This window comes from Mobula hypostoma, chromosome 2 (assembly GCF_963921235.1).
Source record: "Mobula hypostoma chromosome 2, sMobHyp1.1, whole genome shotgun sequence".
In the NCBI taxonomy this organism is placed as follows: Eukaryota; Metazoa; Chordata; class Chondrichthyes; order Myliobatiformes; family Myliobatidae; genus Mobula; species Mobula hypostoma.
Genome location: NC_086098.1, coordinates 222,282,966 through 222,304,435, shown reverse-complemented (window position 1 = coordinate 222,304,435; position 21,470 = coordinate 222,282,966). Strand labels below are relative to the sequence as shown.

General features: G+C 43.1%; 1 protein-coding gene across 5 annotated transcripts in view; it reads right to left on the bottom strand.

The window, feature by feature from the left end:
- The window catches only part of LOC134342867 (solute carrier family 12 member 5-like), a 1,196,244-nt gene that overhangs the window by 6,606 nt on the left and 1,168,168 nt on the right, over positions 1-21,470 (bottom strand). For 4 of the 5 annotated variants that reach the window (XM_063041525.1, XM_063041526.1, XM_063041528.1 and 1 more), the window contains exons 18-23: positions 20,178-20,373; positions 17,182-17,351; positions 10,875-11,006; positions 8,397-8,504; positions 2,944-3,066; positions 27-214 (exon numbers count right to left, since the gene is read on the bottom strand). In XM_063041525.1, coding sequence (XP_062897595.1) covers positions 27-214; positions 2,944-3,066; positions 8,397-8,504; positions 10,875-11,006; positions 17,182-17,351; positions 20,178-20,373 — 917 coding nt within the window. The remainder of the gene's footprint in view (positions 1-26; positions 215-2,943; positions 3,067-8,396; positions 8,505-10,874; positions 11,007-17,181; positions 17,352-20,177; positions 20,374-21,470) is intronic. The other variant, XM_063041527.1, reaches the window with a different exon arrangement.

Below are 21,470 nucleotides of genomic sequence, written 5' to 3'. Positions count from 1 at the left end.
CCTGACTTCAGATGAAGTATACTCACGGTTTCATACTGAAGAGATCCCGTATTTCTTCTGGTGTAACTGGTCCTTTGTTTTTACTTCTGTCTCCTGCTGACTTGTCTTTAGTCCAGGTCAAGTGAACTTTCTCCCCAGGTGTGCTTGTCTCATCAGCAGGTGACTGAGAGGCTATTGACTGAGTCGAAGCTGTCTTGTCAAGAATCAACTGAATCTGGAGCAAAGGAGCAAAGAGAGATGATACTGGGAGTAAACTGCACTGATGGTGTTTTAGAATCTGATCGGGAAGGGGATGAACTGGGCTCTGTAGTGAAGGAGCGGGATTCTAGGCAAAGTGAAAAGGATCTTTTTGTTTGTTTCTTATCAATGTCACAGTTATTGTCCATCTCAGGTTACCTTGAGATTTAGAGTCAAATGTACTCTCCAAACCATTGCTGAGATTTTCTGGATTTTCAGCTATATGACAAGTTGAAGGAAAAGGTGCAAATGACGTTCGATTTCTCTAACTTCGGATAATTTCTTTCCCCCCCGGCCCCCACACCTCCTCCTTTGTTTTTCCATTCCCCATTCTGGCTCCCCTCTTACCCCCTCCTCTTCCCTTTACCTGCTTATCACGTCCCTCTGGTGCCTTGCCTCCTCCCCTTTCACCCGTGGTCCACTGTCCTCTCCTATCAGATTCCTTCTTATTCAGCCATTTAGTTTTTCCACTTATCACTTCCCAGCTTCTCGTTTCAGCCCCCCTCCCCTTCCCACCTACCTTTCCCCTCACCTGGTTTCACCTACCACCTTCTAACATATTCTGTCCCCTCCCCCTGGCGTCTTCCTCCTTCCTTTCCAGTTCTGATGGAACTGACAGCCTGAAGCATGACATGGAAACTTTTGAAAAGAATATACAGAAGTTACTTACAGAAAGAATTTTGATGAAACATTTCAAGTTACCAAGAGGCTGCGTTTCTTATCTTGATTCAATTCAAGGATCAGAGAAAGCTACTGAAGGTTGCAAACTCAGACAGCTCCATCAAGGGCACCAGTCTCCCCCAGCATCGAGGACACCTTCAAAAGGCGATGCCTCAGAAAGGTGGCCTCCATCATTCTGGAGACCCATCACCCAGGACCTGCCCTCTTCTCATTACTGTCTCTCCTTTATTGCTCTCTTTTTGCACAACTTATTTAATTTAAATACAAGTTTTTTTGTTGGAACTCTGCCACAGACGGTCCCAAACCCGGCTGCAAAAAGAGGAGTGTTGGGTATAGGGCTAGTAGCCTTATCCTGTAAAAGCCCAGACCTACAGAAAAGCCAACAGAAGTTCCTAAGACCCCATCCCTGGGAGAAGAAAAAAAAATCATAGATGGGTTACACTTGGGATGGCCCAGGAGAGACGACTTTGGTGAGCTGCTGTTAGCAGCCTATGCCCCAGTAGGAGTGTGGGCTAAGGAAAAGAAAAAGGTTCTTATTTTAGTGGTAGTTTTTTTTATGTATTGCACTGTAAAGCTGCTGCAAAACAACAATTTTCACAATATATGTCAGTATTTCTGATTCTGATACAATACAATAAATTCCATTGTATTTCTTTATTTTCCTGTAAATGCCTGCAAGACAATGAATCTGAAGGTAGTGAATGGTGGCATATACTGTATGTAGATTGATAATAAATTTACGTCGATTTTGTCTTTAAAATGAACTCTCATTTCTCCAGATTCTTTCTACGGAACATCAAGCTCTATCAACGAATGCCATGTTATGGCTCTGTGCTAAGAATTATTTGAAAAGAAAGAGAATCGTAATACATTTTAGCTCTTTGTAATCCCCCCGTACTTGGCAAGAGAAACAAAAGGGGTTCAGGAGTTACGTTCCTAGCCAAGGTTAATCAAACCCTACAAGTGAATTATGAACACTGACTGCTAAACAAACAGAAGCAACTGAGTCAAAAGAGTCTTTAGGAGCAGCAGGGGTCTACCCTTCAATCAAATCATGTCCATTGTGCAGTAAGACTTAAGAAGCTGGCAATTGGCTTTCCAGTATCTCCCCTTCCCCTTCCCCTTCACTGTACAGCACACACAAAATGACAGAGGATCTCACAGGCCAGGCAGCGTCTGTGGAGGGAAATTAACAGTCAACCTTTTGGGCTGAGATCCTCCATCAGGACTGGTCCTGAATAACGGAAGTGACGAAGGGCAGGCCCGATGAGGGGCCTGGACCCGAAAGGTCAACTGTTTATTCTCCTCCACGGCTGCTGCCTGACCTGCTGAGTTCCGCCAGCATTTTGTGTGTGTTGCTCTGGATTTTCAGCATCTGCAGAATCTCTTGTGTCTCACTATAGTTGGTAGGAGAAATACCATGCACTGACCCATCAACTTCCCGTTAGGGAGGGAGTATGAGGTTCTGTGGGGCAGTTGAGAGGTGTTTAGTTGTGACACTCCTGCCACTGTAATCTGTGGAAGCCTGATGGATTAGTGGGTTGCACACTCATCCATTAATTTGTTATAAACTCAAGAAATTCTGCAGAAATCCTTGTCCATTCCTCATTCTGATTACCCCATCCTTTCCCCACATCTGCCTACTACCTCCTGCTGGTTTCCTTCTTTCTTTCTTCACCTATTAGATTCCTTCTTTGGCCCTACACCTCTCCACCTATCACTTCCCAGCCTCCTACTTTATCCCACCTTCCCCCTAACCTGGTCTTACCTGTCGCCTGGCAGCATGTACTCCTTCTCCCACCCCCATCTCCTTATTCTGGCTTCTGACCCTCCCTTCCCAGGCCTGTTGGAGGGTCTCAGCTGCCAGCGTTTTAGGTGTGTTGCTCATTAGTTTGTAATGTTTTTTAATTCCATTACCAGCGTCGCACACAATTTCAGTGCTTTGTCTCCGTCAGCCCATTAGGTTCATCAGTGAGGTTGAACTGACTGTTTGGAGCCACTGACCCTTCGCCACCATTGTCATACCTCCTCCTCGGGTTTCTCTTCAGTACTTCCCTCCTGCTCGTCCTGAGAGCTCAATCTCAGCTTGGCCTTCGCTGGATGTTTACGGCGAATGGATCCCCGTGACTCATCACTAATGCACTGAATCTGGGCGACAGGGAAGGGAACAACGGAAGAGGTTATCCTAAGAGCACTGGCTTCTTTTGTTCAGGAAATGGCCTTAGTGATTGACAAATGTTCGGGAGACATCATAGATCCTCAGTAACTGATTTTGTTTTTGTTTTGTGAAGATATGTAATATTTTCTCCTCTTTAAAAAGTCCTTTCCCATTTAGCATCTCTTGAGGAAGATGAGAAGGAAACCCAGTTTTATTACCAGGTCTCTGGGTGACCTTTCAGTATGGTCATGGTGAGGCACACTGCTTAAATGTATTCCTTGTTTCAGCTCAGCCTGCCTTACCAGGGCATCAATCATTTGTGCGCAAACACTCACTTGTACCTTATATAGAGGCTACTGAATGTATGTTCATGGTCTTCTGCTGCAGTAGCTCATCCACTTCAAGGTTCAACGCGCTGTACATTTAGAAATGATCCTCTACACACCACTGTTGTAATGTGTAATTATTTGAGTTACTGTCATCTTCCTGTCAGCTTGAAAAGGCCTGGACATTCTCCTCTGATCTCTCTCACTAACAAGGCATTTTCACCCACAGAACTGTCACTCGCTGGATGTTTTTTTTGTTTTTGCATGCACTCTCTGTAAACCCTACAGACTGTTGTGGGCAAAAATCCCAAGAGATCAGCACTTTCTGAGATACTCAAACCACCCTGTTTGGCAGCAACAATCATTCCACAGTCAAAGTCACTTAGACCACATTTCTCCCCCGTTCTGATGTTTGGTCTGAACAACAACTACACTCCTGGCCGATGTCTGAAAGCTTTTATGTATTGCATTGCTATGGCATGATTGGCTGATTAGATATTTGCATTACTGAGCAGGGGCTGCCGAGAGCGTGTTGATTGGTTGATTGTGGTGATATTATGCCACTGAGCAACCAATGGTGCAGCAGTTTCAATGCCGTGCACACGTTCAGTGCGGCTCCTTGGCATTGTACCTCTTTTTCATTTTATTTTGAGAGAAAATTCTGAACTCTTTGAAATTTCTTTCATCATTACCATTAAAAGTTTGGTAAAACAACGTGGAAGGGTATATTCTAAGAAGGTGCTGGAATGTGGTGACTCTTCATGTGTGGTTCCAAAGGGAATCATCAAATATTCCCATTTAGGACTACTGCAGATGAAGTCCACAGTCACAGCCATGGCTACTTCAGTAAGAAACATTGGTTTAAGACATTTCAAAAAATCTATCGATCCTTACTATTTATTTGATTTATATATATCGATTTCTTACTTTAATTTATAGCATTGTTTATGTATTGCAGTGTAACGTTGCTGCAAAACCCAAAATTTCATGACACGTCAGTGATGTTAAACCTGACTCTGATCCAGTGCTGCAGTGTTTTATACTCTCTGCTCTATGAAGGAGAAATATCAGTTAAAAAAATCCAACCTCCTTTTTATTCCTTTATTCCCCACTCTGGTCTCTTACCTCTTTTCCTCACTTGTCTGTCACCTCCCCCTGGAGCCCCTCCTCCTTCCCTTTCTCCGTGGTCCACTCTCCTCTCCGATCAGATTCCTTCTTCTCCAGCCCTTTACCTTTCCCATCCACCTGGCTTTACCTATTGCCTTCCAGTTGGTCCTCCTTCCCCTTCCTACACCTTCTTAGTCTGGCATCTTCCCCCTTCCTTTCCAGTCTGGATGGAGCTTTCAGCCCAAAACATCGACCACTTATTCATTTCCATAGATGCTGCCTGACCTGCTGAGTTTCTCCAGCATTTTGCGTGTGTTGCTCTGGGGTTTCAGCAGCTGTAGAATCCCTTGTGTTCTATGATCTGTTCCTTTCACATGTCATCTCTCCCCTTGTATCTTGTTTATGTGAAAATCAAGATTCAGTCTCCAGCACTCTCATCCTTTGTCAGGACGTCAATACAGGAGGAAGCCTTTCGTCCACACTCAGTGGCCTCATTATAAGGTACAGCTGTACGCCTGCTTGTTAATGTAGACATCTAATCAGCCTATTGTGTGACAGCAACTCAATGTACAAAGGTATGCAGACATAGTCACAGACCGAAACATCAGAACGGGGAGGAAATGTGATCTAAGTGACTTCAGTGGTAGAATGATTGTTGGTGTCAGATGGAGTAGTTGCAGAAACTGCTGATCTCCTGGGATTTTCACGCACAACAGCCTCTAGAGTTTACAAAGAATGGTGCCAAGAAACAAAAAAAATCCAGTGAGCAGCAGTCCTGTGGGTGAAAACATCTTTTCAATGCGAGAGCTCAGAGAAGAATGGCCAGACTGGTTCAAGCTGGTAGGAAGACTTTAGTAGCCCAAGTAACCACGTGTTACAACAGTGGCATGCAGAAGAGCACAACATGTCAAAACTTGAATTGGATGGACTACAAAGGCAGAAGACCTTGAATGTACACTCAGTGGCTATGTTATCAGGTACAGGAAATACGCAACAAAGTGCCCACTGAGTCTATGTTCTGTTCTTTCAAAAGTCATCTCTCCTGTGCCTTGCTTTTGTTAAAATCAAGATTCAGTCTCCAGCACTCTCATTCTTTCCCAGGACTTCAGCTTTTCCTATATTATGACAATGGCAATGATTCAAAAATGCTCTTTCTTGCATACGTGACTTTGGGCAGACCTGAGATTGTGAAATACATTTAATAAATGAAAATTGGAACATAGAACATAGAAATTTTCAGCACATTACAGGCCCTTCAGCCCACAATGTTGTGCCGACCATGCCTAGAATTTCCCTTGTGCATAGCCCTCTATTTTTCTAAGCTCCATGTACCTATCTAAGAGGCTCTTAAAAGTCCCTATTGTATCCGCTTCTACCACTGTCGTTGGTAGTGCATTCCACGCACCCTCTACTCTCTGTGTGAAAAACTTACCCCTGACATCCCCTCAGTACCTACTTCCAAGCACCTTAAATCTATGCCTCTTCGTGTTAGCCATTTCAGCCCTGGGAAAAAGCCTCTGACTATCCACACGATTAATACCCCTCATCATCTTATACACCTCTATCAGGTCACCTCTCATCCTCCGTCGCTCCAAGCAGAAAAGGCCAAAGTACACTCAATCTATTCTCATAAGGTACGCCCTTCAATCCAGGCAATATCCTTGTAAATCTCCTCTGCACTCTCTCTATAGTATCCACAACTTTATTCAACCCAACTTTCTCCAATCTTAAATCTGAATTGGCACACATCGTGTCTTGACTTCCCATGTTCTCTTCTGTAACTCTCCACTTCCTCTGCATGATTACATTTCTCAATAATGAAATATTACAGCTGTTCTCATTGACATTGGAAATGTTGAGGTAAAAATTAGGGAGCAATTGATTAAATATCGCCTGTTTGTCAGTTACCTGAAGCTCCACAAGAATGCGTTCTCAGCCTCCCACTCTACTCCCTGTACACTCACAGCCATGTGGCCAGACTCTGCTCTATTTCTATTACAGATTTATAGATGACATCACTGTAGTGGGCCGCATCTTGCATAATGATGAATTGGAGATTAGCAAGGGGATAGAAATCCTAGTAACGTGGTGTATATACAACAAACTTCCCCTCAGTGTCAACAAAACCAAAAAGCTGATCGTTCATTTCAGGAAGTGGCAGTGCACTTGTTCCTGTTTACATGAACGGTGCTGAGGTCGAGAGAGTTGAGAGCTTCAAGTTCACAGGGGGGAACATCATCACAGTCTGTCCTGGTCAACCACAGAGATGGTATGGCCAAGAAAACTCACCAGTCCTTCCACTTCCTCAGAAGGCTAAAGAACTTTGGCATGACCTCTTTGATTGTCACTGATTTTTACTGATGCACACTGTAGAAAACTGCGCTGCCTGTGATGGCAAGAACTGCAGAGAATTGTGGACACAGTGTCAGAAAATGTAGAGGAGGCTTGACACAAATGCAGAGCAGTGGAGACGATTCAGTGGTGTGGGATAACTTTAATAATAAGCTGCAAAGTCACAAATCCACGAGCGACCACTAAACAAAAGAGAATGGATACTTAACACGACAAGGCAACAAGGGAACTGAAGGCTACGAGCAACCGGCTGAGGCTGGCTGGTTCGTATGAGTGAACAAGGACTGTGAATGAGAACTGGGTTTAAATAGGCTGCAGGTGATGATTTGGAAATGAGTGGGAGGAGATTGACACACAGCTCAGCACATTGCTGAACCCACCCACCTCTGTGTGCTCCATGTATGGATGAAAAGAAAATAGAACCCAGAACAGTACAGCACAGGAACAGGCTATTCGGCCCACAATGTGCTGCCCAACCAGCTAAAAAGCAAATCAAAAACAGCCAAATACTAATCTCTCCTATCTACACCATGTCCATAATCCTTCATCTTCAGTACATCCTTGTGCCTATCCAAAGGTCTCTAAAAAGCCTCTGATCTATTTGCCTCTACCACCATACCAGGCAGTGCATTCTGGACATCTACGGCCTTCTGAGGGCTATGTGGAATTAGCTTTGTGAGCCAAGGGGCTTGGAATGTGCTGAGCTGTTCTATGTTCTATACTTCTCACTGTCTCAGCACAGCAGCCAGCATAATCAAAGACCCCAGTCACCTCAGACATTCTCTCTTTCCCCTCTCCCATTGGGCAGAAGATACAAAGGCCTGAAAGCACATACCACTAGGCTCAAGGGGTAGCTTCTATCCTGCTGTTATTGAACGGCCCCCTGGTATGGTGAGGTGGACGTTTAACCTCACAATCTACCTCATTTTGGCTTTGAACCTTATTGTCTATCTGCATTGCACTTTCTCTGTAACTGGAACACTTTATTCTACATTCTATTCCATTTACCCTTACACTACCTCAGTGCACGGAAATGATCTCTATAAACAGCAAGACAAGTTTTTCACTGTACCTTTGTACTTCTGACAACAATAGACCAATTTACAAATTTACCAATTTATCTCTTCCATGCACAGGCAGGAATTATATTGTAGGGTGTATAAGACACAGATGAGGTTAAAAATCAATGGCACCAAGCACTGAACAACACTCTCTACAAGCGTAGAAGGTGTACCCCAAAATTCTGCCTATTCTTCTAAAATTTTGATCGTGAGGCTATCTTTAATGTTAACATAACAAATTAATATTAGCGCACAGTCACATTCCCCAATATTTCAGTACATTCCAGGATCTGAACTTCTGATAAATGGTTCAGTACACTTGTAGGTATATTTCCTGGAACCTTTCTTTTTCTCCAGCTATGTGCCGTTCTTGTATGAATTAATGACAATTTAACAAGATAAGGTCTACATTTTAAGATATTACATTGAAATCAGTAGCCGGAAGATGTGAGACGAAGTAACTGGGTCACATACCTCGCGCTCCCGCTCATTCTTTGTCAATTGCATTTCCTTCAGGATCTGGGACCTCTGCTCCATCATCAGAGTTCGCTCATATGTGTAAGCTGAAATGTCACTGTCGTGCTGTGGGGCAGATTGAGACAGCAGTCAGGGAAATGATGCCTACTTCAACGGCTCTTAGTCAACGGGAGGTACGACAGGGTAATGTTTTACAGAGGTTCAATTCTTGCTGCTGTATGTAGAGAGTTGATACGTTCTCCTTGTGTCGACGTGGGTTTCCTCCGGATGCTTTGGTTCCTTCCACAGAGGGTGGTGAGGGTTGGAAATTAGAGTGATGGGAGTAGGAGGGGAGTGTTGGGAGTAGGAGGGGAGAGTTGGGAGTGGGAGGGGAGTGTTGAGAATTGGAAGGGAGTGTTTGGAGTAGGAGGGAAGTGTTGAGAATTGGAAGGGAGTGTTGAGAATTGGAGGGGAGTGTTGAGAGTAGGAGGGGAGTGTTGAGAGTAGGAGGGGAGTGCTGAGAGTAGGAGGGGTGTGGTGAGAGTAGGAGGGGTGCAGTGAGAGTGAGGGGGGGAATATTGCGTATTCAGCTGGTGGGTTGGGTGTGTGTGAAGTGCAGCAGACACACATAAAAAACAGTAGGTCCAATTTTGGAGAAAATGGAGAAATTACCATCCTATCATCTTATATGCCTCCATCAAGTCACCTCTCATCCTCCTTTATTTTTAAGAGAAAATCTCTGGGTCCGTCAAAGTTTGCTTATAAATCATGCTCTCTAATCCAGCATCCTGCTAAATCTCCTCTGCACTTTGTCTAAAGTTTCCACATTCTTCTTATAATGAGGCGACCAGAACTGAGCAGAATACTCCATGTGAGGTCCAATCAGAGTTTTATAGAGCAGCAACCTCACCTTTCAGCTGCTGATCTCAATCCCCCAACATACCATGCGCCTTCCTAACCACCCTGTCAACTTGGACGGCAACTTTGAGGGATCTATGGAACTGGAACTCTGCTCCTCCATACTTTTGGGAATTCTGCCATTAACCTTGTACTCTGCCTCCTTGTTCAACATTCTAAAGTGTATCATCTCACAAACTCTATCTGCCACTTCTCAGCTTAGCTCTGTATCCTGTCAATGTCCCATTGTAGTCTAAGACAAAATTCTACAATATCCCAAACAATACCAACCTTTTTGTCATCTGCAAACTTATTAACCCACCTTTCCACATCCTTATCCAAGTCTTTGATAAAAATCACAAAGAGCAGAGGCCTGAGAACAGATCCCTGTAGAACACCACTGGCTACGGGCCTCCAGGCAGGATATGTTCCATCTACTACCACCCTCTGACTTCTGTAGGCAAGCTAATTCTGAATCTATGTACCCATTCCCCTTGACTTTCTGAATGAGCCTACCATGGGAACCTTGTCAAAGGCCCTACTAAAATCCATATGCACCACATCTTCTACTCTATCTTCCTCAATTTCCTTTGTCACTTCCTCGAAAGTCAATCAAGCTCATGAGGCAAGACCTTCCCTTCACAAAGCTATGCTGACTATCCTTAATCAGGCTATGTTTCTCCAAATGATTGTAAACGCTGTCACTATGAATTCTCTCTGATAGTTTGCCCATCACTGACACAAGACTCACTGATCTATAAATCCCAGGGTTATCCCTATACCTTTCTTGAACAAAGGAATACCATTTGCCATCCTCCAATCACTTTGAGGACGCAAAGATCGTTGCTGTCTCTTCTCTCACCTCCTGTAGTAACCTGGGGTATATCCCATTTGATTCTGGAGAGTTATCTATCCTAATGTTTTTCAGAAGTTCCAATTCATCTCCTTGCGTAATATCAACATGTTCCAGCACATTAGCTTGTTTTATTCTGACCTCATATTTTTCGAGGTCCTTCTCACTGGTCAATACTGCAGCAAAGTATTCATTAAGGACCTTCCCTCTCTCTCTCACCTCCAGGGGCATGTTTCTTCTTTTATCCCTGATCGGTCCTAACCTCTCTCTACCTTTATTAGAATTTATTATGCACCTGCTATTTATTGTTCTTCCTCAAGGCATTTTGTAATGATCTGATCTGTATGAACAGTATGAAAGACAAGCTTTTCACTCTATCTCAGTACACATGACCAAAATAAATCAATTCCAATTCCAGCATTAGCTCTTCTCTGGTTCAGTGATGCATTTGTAACCCGATCGTATGAGCAGTGGACAGGTAAGAAGGGTAGAAATATCTTTTCATAGGAATTTAACATGTACAGATGTCTTCAACTTGGGCTTATAATCATAATTAGCAATTATAATTATTTGTGTATGAGCCTATTCCTAGAGGAGGTCTTTAGTTGAAGTAAATTCCATTTGTCACTGATGGAATTTCCTCACTGTCAGTTCATAAGTGACCTCCTTTCCTTTTATTCCTGGGGCATAAAAGGTTGGAAAAATTACTTATCCACATATCTCCATTTTTCACCGGCATCTCATACCATCTCCACGACTTCCACCTCAGCTGCAATCCGTAGGTGATAGAGGAACACTGTAAGGTCCTTCTTCATTTGGATGCTGTTATCTTCCATTTGGGCCACTGTAAAAATGCGCATCTTGCACTTCTTCCACACCTATCAGTCAATGAAAGGCCAGTAAAAAGCTCAGCAATATTTGTGAGACGTCTGAATACCCAGTTACACCCAATGCACATTGGTTATGACAGAGCCAGTAGCATTATACTGTTGTACATTTAACTATATGTTGTATATGCATTTTATGTAAACTTATAAAGTAGATCTCCAGAATATTGCTGTCTTTTAATATTATTGTGCTAATATTATTTTATGTGCTGTATGTAATATATGCACAATGTTTTTACACTTTGGACCCCGAGGAATGTTATTTTGTTTAGCTGTATACATGTGCATTGTTGAAAGACAATAAATTGAACTTGAATTTGCTGAATACAGCAGAATAAAATAAGCCATCTTACAATAAGGATATACAGAAGCATATAAAAAGGATATAATGAGGAGATAAAAAGTATTCATTCCCCCTTGGATGTTTTCATGTTTTACAACATTGAATCACAGTGGATTTAGTTTTGCTTTTTAGACACTGCAACAGAAAAAGACTCTTTTGTGTCAAAGTGACAACAGATCTCTACAAAGTGATCTAAATTAATTACAAATAAAAACACTAAAGTATTCATCCCCTTTAATATGACACACCAAATTATCACTGGTGCAGCCAACTGGTTTTAGAAGTCACATAGTTAGTTAAATGGAGATCTGTTTTTGGAGACCTGTGTGTAGTTAAGGTCTTTCAATTGACCTTCGTAAAAATACACAGGTACATTATCTGGAAGGTCCAACTGCTGGTGAGTCAGTATCCTGGCAAAAACTACACCATGAAGACAAAAGAACACTCCAAGCAACTCCACAAAAAGGTTATTGAAAAGCACAAGTCAGGAGATGGATGCAAGAAAATTTCCAAGTCACTGAATATCCCTTGGAGTACAGTTAAGTCAATCAACAAAAAATGGAAAGAGTATGATGCAGCTGTAAATCAGCTTAGAGCAGGCTGTCGTCAAAAACCCAGTGGCTGTGCAAGAAGAGGACTAGGAATAATGGTGCATAGGCCCCTGAAGGTGGAATCTCATGTGGATAGGGTGGTGAAGAAAGCTTTTGGTATGCTGGTCTTTATAAATCAGAGCATTGAGTATAGGAGTTGGGATGTAATGCTGAAATTGTACAAGGCATTGGTGAGGCCAAATTTGGAGTATTGTGTACAGTTTTGGTCACCGAATTATAGGAAAGATGTCAACAAAATAGAGAGAGTTCAAAGAAAGTTTATTAGAATGTTACCTGGGTTTCATCACCTAAGTTACAGAGAAAGGTTGAACAAGTTGGGTCTTTATTCTTTGGAACGTAGAAGGCTGAGGGGGGACTTGATAGAGGTATTTAAAATTAAGAGGGGGATAGATAGAGTTAACGTGGGGGCTTTTTCCATTGAGAGTGGGGGAGATTCAAACAAGAGGACATGAGTTGAGAGTTAAAGGGCAAAAATTTAGGGGTAACATGAGGGGGAACTTCTTTACTCAGAGAGTGGTAGCTGTGTGGAATGAGCTCCCAGCAGAAGTGGTTGAGGCAGGTTCGATGTTGTCATTTAAAGTTAAATTGGATAGATATATGGACAGGAAAGGAATGGATGGTTATGGGCTGAGTGTAGGTCGGTGGGACTAGGTGAGAGTAAGTGTTCGACACGGACTGGAAGGGCCGAGATGGCCTGTTTCCGTGCTGTAATTATTATATGGTTATATGGTGAGCGAGGCCACCAAGAGACCTATGACAACTCTGGAGGAGTTGCCAATTTCAGTGGCTGAGATGGGAGAGACTGCACGTACAACTGTTGCCCAGGTGCTTCACCAGTCACAGCTTTATGGGAGAGTGGCAAAGAGAAAGCCACTGTTTCTTTTTTAAAAATAATTCTCATGAAATCTTGATTAGAGTTTACCAGAAGGCATGTGGGAGACTCTGAAGTCAGCTGGAAGAAGGTTCTGTGGTCTGATGAAACCAAAATTGAGCTTTTTGGCCATCAGACTAAACACTATGTTTGTCATAAGCCGAACACCGCACATCATCAAAAACACACCATACCTACCATGGAGCATGGTGGTGGCTGCATCATGCTGTGGGGATGCTTCACTGCGGCAGGCCCTGGAAGCTTGTGAAGGTAGTGGCTAAAATGAATGCAGCAAAATACAGGGAAATCCTGGAGGAAAACCTGATGCAGTCTGCAAGAGAACTGCAACTTGGGAGAGGATTTGTTTTCCAGCAAGACAATGGCCAGAAGCATAAAGCCAAAGCTACACAGGAATGGCTTAAAAAAAAAACAAGGTTAATGCCCTGGAGTGGACAAGTCAGAGTCCAGGCCTCAATCCATTGAAATTTGTGGCTGGATTGAAAAGGACTGTTCACTCATGATCCCCGTGCAATCTGACAGAGCTTGAGCAGTCTTGTGAAGAAGAATTGGGAAGAATTGCAGTGTCCAGATGTGCAAAGCTGATAGAGACCTATCCACACAGACTCAAGACTGTAATTGCTGCCAAAGGTGTGTCTACTAAATACTGACTCAAAGGGGGTGAGTACTCATGCAATCAACTATATTGTGTTTTATATTTGTAATTATTTTAGATCACTTTGTCGAGATCTATTTTCACTTTAACACGAAAGAGTCTTTTTCTGTTGATCAGTGTAAAAAAGCCAAATAAAATTCAGTGATTCAATGTTGTAAAATCATAAATCATGAAAACGTCTGGGGCGGTGGGGTGGGGGGGGGGTGCAGGGGACGGTTGAATAATTTTTATAGACACTTTATATCTGTGATTGATTACTTCCCTTGAGGCTTTGGTATGTCATCTCCAATATCACATCTGAAACATTGAAGCATCTTTGAACGTCAGATCGGTCCGTGCTATGTTAAAAAAAAATCACAAATCCCTCAAAAACATCAAGATGGGAATATTATCTTCCATCAGTCTTGAAGTATGACTGTAATTTCTTTGGAGGCATGCCCAGTTCTTGGGTTCCTGCCATATCAGGAACATTTTGGATTGTGATGGAGCAGTACCCCTGCTGATGGACATTGTGTGTTCCTCATAACTGGGCTCATTCAGTTGCCTTGCTGGAAGAGCCCCAGTCTTTGGATGGAGAGTGGTGGGGAAGGCTGGTGTATTCTGATGAAGTCAAGCTTGGAAGTATATGACACTGGAAACATAGAAACATAGAAAATAGGTGCAGGAGTAGGCCATTCGGCCCTTCGAGCCTGCACCACCATTTATTATGATCATGGCTGATCATCCAACTCAGAACCCTGCACCAGCCTTCCCTCCATACCCTCTGATCCCTGTAGCCACAAGGGCCATATCTAACTCCCTCTTAAATATAGCCAATGAACTGGCCTCAACTGTTTCCTGTGGCAGAGAATTCCACAGATTCACCACTCTCTGTGTGAAGAAGTTTTTCCTAATCTCAGTCCTAAAAGGCTTCGCCTTTATCCTCAAACTGTGACCCCTCGTTCTGGACTTCCCCAACATCGGGAACAATCTTCCTGCATCTAGCCTGTCCAATCCCTTTAGGATTTTATATGTTTCAATCAGATCCCCCTTCAATCTTCTAAATTCCAACGAGTACAAGCCTAGTTCATCCAGTCTTTCTTCATATGAAAGTCCTGCCATCCCAGGAATCAATCTGGTGAACCTTCTTTGTACTCCCTCTATGGCAAGGATGTCTTTCCTCAGATTAGGGGACCAAAACTGCACACAATACTCCAGGTGTGCAGTAGTACCTCCCTGCTCCTGTACTCGAATCCTCTCACTATAAATGCCAGCAAACCATTCGCCTTTTTCACCGCCTGCTGTACCTGCATGCCCACTTTCAATAACTGGTGTATAATAACACTCAGGTCTCGTTGCACCTCCCCTTTTCCTAATCAGCCACCATTCAGATAATCTGTTTTCCTATTTTTGCCACCAAAGTGGATAACTTCACATTTATCCACATTAAATTGCATCTGCCATGAATTTGCCCACTCACCCAACCTATCCAAGTCACCCTGCATCCTCTTAGCATCCTCCTCACAGCTAACACTGCTGCCCAGCTTCGTGTCATCCGCAAACTTGGAGATGCTGCATTTAATTCCCTCATCCAAGTCATTAATATATATTGTAAACAACTGGGGTCCCAGCACTGAGCCTTGCGGTACCCCACTAGTCACTGCCTGCCATTCTGAAGAGGTCCTGTTTATTCCCACTCTTTGCTTCCTGTCTGCTAACCAATTCTCTATCCATATCAATACCTTAACCCCAATACCGTGTGCTTTAAGTTTGCACACTAATCTCCTGTGTGGGACCTTGTCAAAAGCCTTTTGAAAATCCAAATATACCACATCCACTGGTTCTCCCCTATCCACCCTACTATTTACATCCTCAAAAAATTCTATGAGATTCGTCAGACATGATTTTCCTTTCACAAATCCATGCTGAGTTTGTCCGATGATTTCACCGCTTTCCAAATGTGCTGTTATCACATCTTTGATAACTGACTCCAGCAGTTTCCCCACCACCGACGATAGGCTAACCAGTCTATAATTCCCCGGTTTCTCTCTCCCTCCTTTTTTAAAAAGTGGGGTTACATTAGCCACCCTCCAATCCTCAGGAACTAGCCCAGAATCTAACGAGTTTTGAAAAATTATCACTAATGCATCCACTATTTCTTGGGTTACTTCCTTAAGCACTCTGGGATGCAGACCATCTGGCCCTGGGGATTTATCTGCCTTTAATCCCTTCAATTTACCTAACACCACTTCCCTACTAACATGTATTTCGCTCAGTTCCTCCATCTCACTGGACCCTCTGTCCCCTACTATTTCTGGAAGATTATTTATGTCCTCCTTAGTGAAGACAGAACCAAAGTAATTATTCAATTGGTCTGCCATGTCCTTGCTCCCCATAATCAATTCACCTGTTTCTGTCTGTAGGGGACCTACATTTGTCTTTACCAGTCTTTTCCTTTTTACATATCTATAAAAGCTTTTACAGTCAGTTTTTATGTTCCCTGCCAGTTTTCTCTCATAATCTTTTTTCCCCTTCCCAATTAAGCCCTTTGTCCTCCTCTGCTGAACTCTGAATTTCTCCCAGTCCTCAGGTGAGCCACCTTTTCTGGCTAGTTTGTATGCTTCTTCTTTGGAAGTTTTCTCAGGAAATCGAGGCAAGTTTTCTTGATTGACCAGGTAATGGGCCTTTCCACTGTAAGTGGTAGGCGAACAGCTGAAGTGTGACTGCAGTAAGATAGTGCTCAACAGAGATGTGCTGTGGATTCAGTGAACTACAAGAAACAGGTCATCAGTTGGTACAATTCTGCTGTTTTCACTGACACTGTGATCTTTGAGGAATCTCACCTCATATATCCCATGTTTTTGGTTCAGCCATTCCAGTAATACTGTCACACTAAAAAAAAGTCCAAATCCCTGTTCATGAATATATTCTGACATAAAAATATTGATTTAAAATACCATTGTTAATTTTATTATTTAATACTGTAAATAAAGTTAAAACTTTATTATTCAGTAGTATCTCTTTGTGTGGGTGCTAGAACAAGTTATTAGGTGAACAACGCAACTCAGAATAATAATTTCACATATACTTTAGTCATTTTTTTTTACGTATCCCCTTGCACACTTTCAACACTTACTGCAAAAAAAAACACAATCAAATGGTGAAAAAGAAGTTAGTCCTGTACTGGAGCATGATAGATGTGTCCTATTGTATGCAACTGGCCAGAAATTCAGATTCCAAACAGCTTGCAAATTTAGCTCTGTATCAATAGCACAATTCCAATTACTGGCAGTTTCTTGTGGAAAAGGTGCTGTTGTATTAACCATGTTCACTATTAATAAACAAGAGTTTTACCATGAATCCCGTGTCCTCAGAATTTGTACATTGATTTTTGGTGAGACCATAAGACCATAAAACACGGGCAGATTTAAGCCATTTGGCCCATCAAGTTTGCTCCAGCATTCAATCTTGGCTGAATTATTATCTCCCTCAACCCCATCCTCCTCTCTTCTCCCTGTAACTTTTGATGAATCGAGAACCTATCAAACTCCGCTTTCGATACATACCAAATGACTTGGCCTCCACAGAACATTTCCTCCTTACCTTGTGGCTGTTGGCATAAACTGGGGAATAGTAATACAAGTTAGGCATAGACACACACAATGGGATTACCAGAACATTTATCTTACCTTGTGCTGCCTGAGGAGGAAAGGAAGCAGCATGAGCATTCCTCCGTCATGGACTATCCACCAGACATCGATGTAGCCCTCAGCATACCTCTCCTGATTAGACGGGAAGGCAGCAACGTTTTTAGCTACGAGGAGGGCCAAGCGAGCAGCAGTTGTCTCCCGAACCACTTCTGCAAAAGGAGAGGGCAGAAAGTGACTCACAGTTAGTCTGACTGCTTGGTTCTCCCACTCTTGCATTCAAACAGGTCTTTTGAAAGCATGTTATTACTTTCATTAACTTCTCAGAAGAAGTAGCGTTCAACATGACCTGAGCAACTACAAGAGGGCACCACTTTAAATTAAGCGAAAAGAGAATGAAGCAATTTCCCTCACAAAGGACAGCAGAAATCAGGAATCTGATAAATGAGCCCTGACACTAGAATGGGTCCCAACTAAAGACAGGTGATGCTTCTCATGTTGACATTAGGCCTCATTATAAAATTGCAGGAACAAAGGATGAGGCTAAACTGAGGTTGGAGGAAAGTCACCTCATATTCCATCTGGGTAGCCTGCAAGTTGATGACATGAACATCAACTTCTCTAACTTCTGGTAATTATTTCCCCCTTTTCTCTTCTCTCTTTTCCCATTTCCCATTCTGGTTACCCTCCACCCCTTCTCTTTTCCTTATCTGCTCATCACTTCACTTTAGTTCCCCTTCTCCCTCCCTTTATTCCATGGTCCACCATCCACTCCTATTAGATTCCTTCTACTTCAGCCCTTTACCTTTCCCACCAATCAGCTCCCAGATTCTAACTTCATTCCAACCCCCCCCTCACCCAATCACCTTCCCCCTCACTTGGTCTCACTTATAACCTGCCAGCTTGTACTCCTTCTCCCCTGCCCACCTTTATTCTGCCTTCTGTCCCTTTCTTTACAGTCCTGATAAACATTGACTCTTCATTCCTCTCCATAGATGCTGCCTGACCTGCTGAGTTCTTCTAGCACTTTGTCTGTATTGCTCCAGATTTTCAGCATCTGCAAAATCTCTTTTGTGTATCATCTGCTTGAGATATTGGTTCAGTTTTGATCTCTCCATTAGCCTGTCTGGCTGGGACACTTCTCACCCTTACATTTCAAAACTAATTAATTCCTTTATCTCTGTTCTCACTCTCTAACTGCCCTAATTCACAGTTTTCATCAATGAAGGGCTATCGTTTCCCTCCCTCAAGTCCCATTAACCCACCAGTCTGATGCTCTCATTTACAGTTAATCCCCAGGGCGATCATGGTGTCATCCTATCATGTATATTCCCTCTGTCTGATCCACATTCCCTCTCCGACCCACATCCCCTCTGTCCGACCCACATTCCTTCTCTGACCCACATTCCTTCTGTCTGACCCACATTCCTTCTCCAACCCACATTTCCTCTGTCCGACCCACATTCCTTCTCCAACCCACATTCCCTCTGTCCGACCCACATTCTCTCTGTCCGATCCACATCCCCTCTCCGACCTACATTCCCTCTGTCTGACCCACATTCCTTCTCCAACCCACATCCTCTCTGTCCGACCCACATTCCCTCTGTCTGACCCACATCCCCTCTGTCCGGCCCACATTCCCTCTCCGACCCACATCCCTCTGTCTCATCCACATCCCTCTGTCCCACCCACATCCCCTCCCCAACCCACATTCCCTCTGTCTGACCCACATTCCCTCTGTCCGACCCACATCCCCTCTGTGCGACCCACATTCCTTCTCCAACCCACATTCCCTCTGTCCGACCCACATAAAGTTCTAACCTGTTCAATCTTGCCCTATAACTCAACTGCTGAAGACCTGGCAACATCCTAGTAAGTCTTCTCTGCACTCTTTCCATCTTACTGATATCTCTCCTATAGTTAGGTGACCAGAACTGCACACAATACCCCAAATTTGGCCTCACCAATGTCTTATACAACCTCCCCAAAACATCCCAACTCCTATACTCAATCGAAGTAAGTATTTTCCACCTCTACAGGTTGGTAAATTTCAGAAAAGAGAAAATCCCTTCTTAAAAGATTGCTGGTGGTGGAGATGACTCAAGATCGATTGATGGACTTACTGAGTTATCAAGCACTTACTGAGTTAGCCTACAAGATCTCTCAGACATCTCTGAAACTCTCTAGTTAGTTTTAAATAGCAATCATAGATTTATACCGCATCAAAACAGACCCTTCAGCCCACCAAATCTTTACTGTCCCTAAAGCACCCATTTACACTAATTCCATTTATTATTCCTACATTCCCAACATCTTTTCCAGACTCTACCACTCACCTACACGCTTTGAGTAGCTTACTGTGGCCAACTATACTACTGACTCTCATGTCTTTAGGATGTTGGGGGTAGTGGGGAGAGGCAGCAACTGGAGCACCCATGGAGTCACGGAGAGAACATCCCACCCTGCACAGAGAACACCCAAGGTCAGGACTGAACCCCGATCACTGGAGCAGTAAAGCAGCAGCAATAGTAACTGCACCATTGTGCCCACTCTATGTGCAAGGGTGTTTGACATTCTACCTCAGATGACTTGATCATAAACATCTCCTAAACTTTAATGCTTTGGTGACCACTTAACAATAGCACGCACTTCTATTCTTTCAGACACCTATGGACAAGTTTCTTAATGATCTGGTAAATAGTTCATATTTACTTAACATTTCTCCCCTTGTATTACTGATGTGACCACTGCAATTGCAAAATTACAATCTGACAGGGTGACATGAGAAAACAAAACCAAAAATCCAGTGACTTGTGGATGAGATACCTATTTTTTTTACTCAGTAACTGTGAATAGTTATTAACTCTGACTCTATAAACCTGAGTTCCCTGCCCTAATACATGCAGGAATTTGAAAGAAAACATACCAATGATTCTACACCTAAATTATTTCAATTATTTTTTAGTGCGGTCCCTGAGCTCTTTTTAAAAAATGCATTTTGTCTTCTGACCGCTCAGATTTTTCAAGGTTACACATACCAATGATGTTTTTCCACGCTCTGGGATCATTGGATTGCCTCCAGGCTCTTGGCCAGCCCATCAGGACAGTGTTGTGCTTCATTCCTCCTAGCCCGCAGGACTGGATGAGGTGGGACATCCCATCGCGCAGGTTGGACGACACCACTGCCTGACTAAACCCCTTCACCTTCTCCACTTCCATCAGGCGTTTAATCGACTTTCCAGAGAGGCACCACGGGGACAAGGTAAGAAAGAGAACAATGGGGACAGATTGTCAGAGACATCAGCAGTTGTAGAACTGGTTGGTGGAGGGACTGCAGTGATCAGAAAGTACATATTTAGTCAGCTATGCAGAAGATTGATTTAAAATCCTTATTTAAAGATCTTTATAATTTTTCATTCTCTTCCCTGGACAGTTTGAACAATTGGGTGATAAAAATCTATCTATAAAGATCTTAAAATATTGTGCTTATCATGTGACATTGTTTCATGGCAATAACCTTTCTCTCAATGTCAGCTAAACAGAAGAGCTGGTTATTAACTTCTGGAAGAGGACGGTACACATGGCTCTGTCTGCATCTATGATTCTGAGATAGAGAGGGTTGTGAGCTTCAAGTTCCTAGGAGTGAACATCAACAATAACCTGTCATGGTCTAACTATGCAGATTTCACTGACAAGAAAGTTCACTAGCACCTCTATCTCCTCAGGAGCTAAAGCACTTTGTCATGTCCTTGATGACCCTTACCTATTTTTATCGATAAAAACATCCTATCTGGATGCATCATGGCTTGAAATGTTCTGCACATGACCACAAGGAACTCCAGAGAGCTATAGACACAGCTCAATACATCACAGAAACCAGCCTTCCCCTTATGGAGTTTGTCTACCTTTCTCGCTGCCTCCGTAAAGCAGCCAGCATAATAAAAGACTTCACTCACTCCGGACATTCTCTCCTCTCCACTCTTCCATCAAGCAGAAGATCCAAAAGCCCAAAAGCATTTACCACCAGGCTTAAGGACCCTCTGTTATAAGACTATTAATTTGTTCCCTGGTATGACAAGTTGGACTCTTGACTTCACAATCTACCTTGTTATGATCTTGCACTTTATTGTTTATCTCAGTGGTCCCCAACCTCCGGGCCGTGGACTGGTACGGGGACCGGTACTTTTTTTTTGTAGCCGGAATGCACCCAGCACATCTTTAAGAAAAAAGCCAAAATAAACAAGCTCATTGATTAGGTGCCGCCCGGCACGTAAATGTCGGCCCAGATCAGATCTGCACTGGAATTTCCTTGCATCTGCAGTGTTATTGTT